The sequence below is a fragment of the Crocodylus porosus genome, unplaced genomic scaffold (genome assembly GCF_001723895.1).
Source record: "Crocodylus porosus isolate Cpor-Errol unplaced genomic scaffold, CroPor_comp1, whole genome shotgun sequence".
NCBI lineage: Eukaryota > Metazoa > Chordata > Crocodylia > Crocodylidae > Crocodylus > Crocodylus porosus.
In genome coordinates, this window is record NW_017728916.1 from 3768453 (window position 1) to 3774757 (window position 6305).

The 6305-nt window shown below is 42.6% G+C and overlaps 1 protein-coding gene across 1 annotated transcript; it reads right to left on the reverse strand.

Moving 5' to 3' along the window:
• Positions 1-329: 329 nt before the first annotated feature.
• CYSLTR1 (cysteinyl leukotriene receptor 1) lies at positions 330-5523 on the reverse strand. The gene has a single exon (XM_019536263.1). It carries the CDS (start codon positions 4909-4911, stop codon positions 3880-3882), a length of 1032 nt encoding a protein of 343 aa, XP_019391808.1. The 5' UTR covers positions 4912-5523; the 3' UTR covers positions 330-3879.
• Between the last annotated feature and the right edge of the window lie 782 nt (positions 5524-6305).

Consider the following 6305-nt stretch of genomic DNA (forward strand, 5'->3'; position numbering starts at 1 on the left):
TGGAAAATTGTAACTGTGGCAGGAAGCTCAAGGTGTCTGCCATTTTAAGAGGAAGGTAGCTTATGAAGTAACTGGCAGATAGCCAGGATAGCTAATGAGCACCTCACTTAATTAGGGGAAGGTTGGGTTTAGATTGGATATAAACTCAGACCCTGAGGCAAGCTAGCAGTATATCTTGGAGGCTGCTAAGAGAACATCTCTAGAGCAGGATGGCAGCAGCTTCTAAGTCTCAACATGGAGAATACAGGTTTGGGAAGGGGCTATGGGGAGGAGGAGGTCCCTAAAAGCCTACTAAGGGGGTCCAGGAGCCCAGAGAGGGGCTGAGTGTGGGGCTAAAGGGTCCAGAAGCCTGGAGAGGGGCTGAGTACGAGGTCAGTAGGGTCCAGGAGCCCAGAGAGGGGCTGAGTGAGAGACTGGCTGAGTGAGTGTCCAGAGGGTCCAGGGTAGCCCTGGAGTGACAAGTGTGAGCAGGGCCAGAGGGCCCAGAGGTCTGTAACTGAAGAGGGGCAAAGTGTGAAGTTTGGAAGTCTGCAGCCTGGGAGGGGCATGTCACATCAGTAGTGGGGTCCAAGGACCCCATAGCCTAGGAGGGGCAAGGGCAGTACCTAGAAGATGGTCCTAGGTAAGACTGAAAACTGTACCCTACTGGGGCTTGGGGTCACAGTGGTGGAGCTGCTTATAGCAGGGTAGCTCTATAAAGTGGCACAGGTGACAAACTGCAGGGAATGGTGACCATGGGGTGCCCCAAAACCCTAGCTTCCACTGCCTTGTGGGTTACCCTGTGGTAGGGAAAGGCTAGGGGAGAACACCCTGACAGAAAAGCACCAGGAAGAGATTTGTAGGGGACCTAAGGGTCCAGAAGCCCAGAGGGGAACAGTGTGTGACCAGTGGAGTCCAGGAGCCCAAGAGGGCTGGAGTGTGAGACCAGAATCTAGAGAGGAACTGAGAGAGCTCGAGCCCACAGGTGTGGCTTGTGTCAGCAGGGCAGGAGCCCAGAGAGAGTGAGTTGAACCAGAGCATCCAAGAGCCCAGAGAGGGGCAGAGTGTGGGACCGAAGGGTCCAGGAGCCTAAGAAGGGCAGTGTTGGGGGATCAGATAGTCCAGGGTCCAGTGAGGGGCACAGCATGGATGAGAGGAGTCCTGGAGCCCAGAGACAGGCAGAGTGTGGGAACAGAGAGGGACTAAGTGGGGGACCAGTGAATCCTGGGGCCTAGAGAGAGGCTGAGAGCATTGGAATGAGCTCAGGTGACATGAGCAAGGGATAACACCCATGAAGCATGGGGTGTGGTATAGGCACAGATGAAGGCATGCAATTAGCTCTTAAGTAAGGTAATGACCACGGACACCTGGTGGTCATTACAGTGAAACCAGGTTTGCGAAACCCAGGGCCAGCCTTTCTTATTTAAATGACAATGTACAACAAGGCATGGTGGGTGAATAAAGGGGTGACTACACAAAGAGCAAGGAAAAAAGAGTCCTCCAGGGACTTCATGGCCACCCCTGGAAGGCACCCTGCTACAGTAACATTTGGAAAATATAAAGTCGTAATGGTAGCACAAACATGAGTTAGTATAAGGCAAAACTGTCTCGTACTGGAGCTACAAGCAAAGAGATTTCTGCTCAAGTGAAGAAGCCATGTATATAACATGTCTAAGACAACCAGAAAACACCCATGGGTTGCTTTGTCACTTGGTTTCTCTCATCCTAGCATGCTGCCTCTTCTCTTTTCCCTTCCAGAGAATGAGAAAATTGCACATCAAAGTACTTTCTAAGTAGTCACCTATGGACCAGAAAGCAGCAGGGGCAATTTTACAAAAGCCTATTTCCAGTACAGAAGTATGGATGAGAGGGGGGCTGTTTGGCTTCTGACTGCTTAACACAGGAATAGGAGAGGGACAGAATTAAAAAGGAGTATGTTTGGAAGGGCATCCTCCTCAGGTACCTTTTTATGCTCAGTAGAGGAGCTTCCTAACTGTCCGATATTTTCATCATTTTTAAATGTCCTTTTGATTAGCTTAAGCACTCCAGCACAGAAATCTCCATGCCTTGGAACCTGCTGATGTACTATCTCCAGGCACGTGAGGCACTGCCAGGATTTGAATAAGCTGCTCCCACAAAAATACTCCTCCTTGGACTGCAATAATTGCTGTCTGTGAGAATACCTATACTTACAGGGAAGACCAGGATGAACTGTAGAATCTAGTAATTCATTTTCTCATTTGACTAAAATAATCTTTTTACCACTGTAAACCTGGAAGGAGGCAGCACTATATGGCAGTTTTTTTCTCTTCACAAATGAAGATGAAACCATGGTGCTTTATCAGTCAGGAATCAAGCTCCCATTGATTTCAATAGATCTAGAATTTCACTTTCTATGTTTGAGGTCTGGGGCTAAGTTATCTACTAGCATTATTGCAGTGTAGCAGCATTCAGAGGGGACTTAGACTTGCCGTGAAGCAACGGGAATCATAGGATCCTATGATGTATTATGTCATAGGAACCTATGGGTCCCCTTGGTTTGGGACAAATGAAATTCAACTTCAGAAAAACATGATACATGGTCAGAGAAGAAGAGAGTGGCAGGAAACAGCAACACCCACTAAAAATACATGACTGTTGCAAAACAGTCCAACAAAGCTTCTAAAAAAACTGTATACCATTTGTCTTTGAAGGGATTCAGTGCAACACAGACAGAAAAGGACATTTGGGAGTTGCAGCGAGGAAAGAATGAGCTCCCTACTCATTCTCCTACCTTCTAAACAACAGAGGAAAAATGAGACATGAAATCAAAAATATGCCTGATGATTTATGGATGTTTAATACTGCTGGCAGCACTGCTCTCAGAGCTACTGAGGCAATTCAGGATATCCTTGTCCCATTCATTCCTCTTTTACGATGTTTTCCCCAAGAAAGAAAATACTTTAAAGAAGTGCTTAGGTCAGTATTCAGGGACCCATTACTCTCCCTGTTCCCAAATTTAAAAACATAGGCCCCAGCCCTGCAAAGATCTTCAGGATAAATTTAAGCAGGCTTGGTGCCAAAGTGCTTGGAGATGCAAGCAAGAAACATATACAGGGCATTTACTTAGCTACAAACCACAGGAAATTAATAAAAGAAGGAACAAATACACTTCTCTTTAGGAAGACACCAGCTCAGACCCTCTGGTGTGGTGTGGTTGCTTTGTGTTGCTCTGTGGGTGACAATGAATTTAGAGCCAGCAGAGCTGGTCACTGGAAGGTAACTTCAGCATAAGGTGATCATGCAGTAAGATAGAGCTAATGTGATAGCTCTACCACCCACAGACCTCCAAACCACTGAATAATAAGTCAGAGAGGTAGCTGGAAACAGAGAAGGAATTTTCCTGGCTTGTGCTGTATACATTAATCGCTGTCTGCTTTGGGACTTATTGCACATTCATCTCTATTTTTAAGCTCTACTAACTCCTTTTATATCAGATGTTTGCAATTCCCACTTACTCAGGAATTCAGACCATCAGTTTGTGTGACATCTATATATAGGGCATGAAGAGGCTATTTGCACTGGCTAATCTGCCTGCCTCTGCGCTGTAGTCTTCTTTGTGCCATCCATTCCAATGTCAATCTTTGCAGTTTTTGGTGCCTTGGAATTCAGAATTGCCTTCACAGTGCTCTGCAGCATGGTAAAATAAACTCTTCAATGACAGCCATAAGGGTAGTTGCTCCGAGTGGTATAAACAGAAATATGTCCGTTTTGATTATTATTTAATTTGGGAGAAGATGTATTTGCTTTGTTCATTTCTCCTGAGGAAGTTTTTAAAACACTAATATCCTCCTGGGATTCTGCACCAAACCTGCCTTGCATGGAACAAATCAGTTTATAAATAAAGGAAACAACTCCATTTCAGTTCTGTCCTTTGTAGTTTTCTTTAAATGGTTCACCATCTTTGTCCTTTACGGACATATTTCTCCTGAGTCCTGCTACCATGCTGGAGGAGGAAGCCTTTCTAAAGGTCGTAAGTCTCCTTCGAAAATTGGCTCCTGAAAAGAAATAGAGGAGTGGGTCAAAGCAGCAATTTGAAGCTGCCAGAGGAAGGGTCACTACCACTGCTTTCTGCAAATATATGGCATCACAGTTGGAGCTGTTCCCCTTCAGAACATGAAGGTGGACTGTGCGTAGAATATGATAAGGCGTGAAGCTGATCAAAAAAGTAGCTGTTACAACTATTATCATCCAGACAGCCCTCAGACGAGTAGCCTGATTCTTCTTTAACGAATTTTTCAGTAAGGTCTTTATGATCATGGTATAACAGATAGTTATGATAACAAAGGGGCAAATGAAGCCTATAAATAGTGCAATCAAGTTCAGGATTATAACCATATTTGTCTTCGATGCATTTTCTGGAGGTTCAAAGCACTTTACCTTGTCTTCAAAAGAGTAAGAACCATTCAGCAGGAAGGGAGAACTTGTCACCGTGACAAAAATCCAAATGCCGATGCATACCAGTTTAGCCTTTTTCTCAGTTACCAAATTGAGATTCTGAACAGGGAAAACGATGGCTATGCAGCGAAAGAAGCTCATTGCTGTCATAAAAAAAATGCTACAATACAGGTTGACATACAGTGCATAGGAAGAGAGCCTGCATAAGAAATCACCGAAGAACCATTTGCCTCTGTGAACATAATACACGATTCGAAGTGGCAGTGTGCATACACAGAGGAGGTCTGACACTGCCAGATTAAGCATATATATCTGGAAGGCTGTCTTCTGTTGGTAGGTTTTTATGAGCACATACAGAACAATGCAATTTCCAACAAAGCCCAGAATAGTCACCATTGAGTACAATGTGGAGTACACTTTGTTTCGGAAGTCATCAATGGCGTGGTGGCATGACAAGTTGCTAGAAAAATGCGTTGTGTTTTCTGCAGCAGCCATCTGCTCTGCTTGGAGATGTTACCTTGCCTGAAGATAAAATAATGAAAGTGAGTATTATAAAGCAGTACATCAAAATAAAATATAATGATTAAATGGAAAAGAGTGTTTTTTGAAGAGTAAGAGTTAGGAAGGAAAGAAGACGGATAGTGAGCTAATATGTTAAATACTTGATGCTGTAAGTATCCATGCAAAAGGTAGGGTTCTTATATCTACACTTAAAGTTAGTATTATAAATATTAAAAGTAGAATTTTCAAAATCCTTAACACTGTCCAGATTCTTCTGTGATTGAAGTCAGTGGGAGGTTTACCAAGAGCTCCCATAGGAGCAAATTTAGGTCTCTGCTTAGATCTTACAAGAATCCCACTCTTATTTCAAATCACCTGTCAACTTTTGTAATGCTACAGAGTTTTGCATCACTCTTAGATTTCTTTGCATTAGGTAATTGTACAGACTCCCCGAAACAAACCGACAAAAAGCCACCATTGGATCCTACCTCTGTTTGGAACTAGATATAATGGAAACAAGACTATTTTGGCTTCTACGCTGTAAGCCTCATGTAAGCTAAATTTGCAGGCAGTAAAGGAGGAAGAAATAATTGACAGCAATATCATTACTGACTGGCCAATGTATATTTTTTAATGTTTGAATAGGAGAAAACTTTAGCTACTAATGACTATTTTTAGTGCTGTCTCTCTTAGTGTCTGGCAAATACCAGTTCTCTGCATCCCATCTTTGTGTTGCCTTATACCAGGAAAAATGTCAGTAGGGGAAAGACCACATAGCAACTCCTAAAGGTTTTAAAAAGAATGCTTAAACAAGATTTTTCAAGTAAAAATAAAAGTTTATAAAAACTTTAAAAAGTAATCATGAAGAATGTTCCAGATTGAAACTGCAAACAGCTTGAATAAATGCTTGTTATATGTTAAAATATTTCTGCATTGGTCTAAACTTCACTTTGGAGTAATAAAACAAAAACATAACCTTCCACATTAGTGCAATACATAGTCACAATCCATTTTTTCACTCTTATCTGTTACATTTAGCAGAGAGGCATACTAGAGTATGCGACTAGTGTTCTCCAGGCTTCCACTAAGCCTTTGCCACTAGTCTAAAATAAAATTTTAAAAATCAAACTGTTGAGGCTCTGTGGAAGTCGGGAAAGCTAAAACTGGCCCAGTATTTACAATGACAAAATAAGCTGTTTTGTAAATTAACTGTAACTGATTTTCTTTGTTCCCATTAAGTTCTTGGGAATGAAAGTAACAAGGCAGAAGCTACTATTATCAATTTTTATTAGGAATTCTAGACCTGGGCACTTTGATTATCATATAAAATGAAGCTTTGCTTGCTGAACCCTGTCCTATACCATGTTAGCTTCATGGTGCTCAGCATT

What these genes read in the sequence shown, in the direction of transcription:
- CYSLTR1 (XM_019536263.1), bottom strand. Translation starts at nt 4,911, where the DNA reads ATGGCTGCTGCAGAAAACACAACGCATTTTTCTAGCAACTTGTCATGC.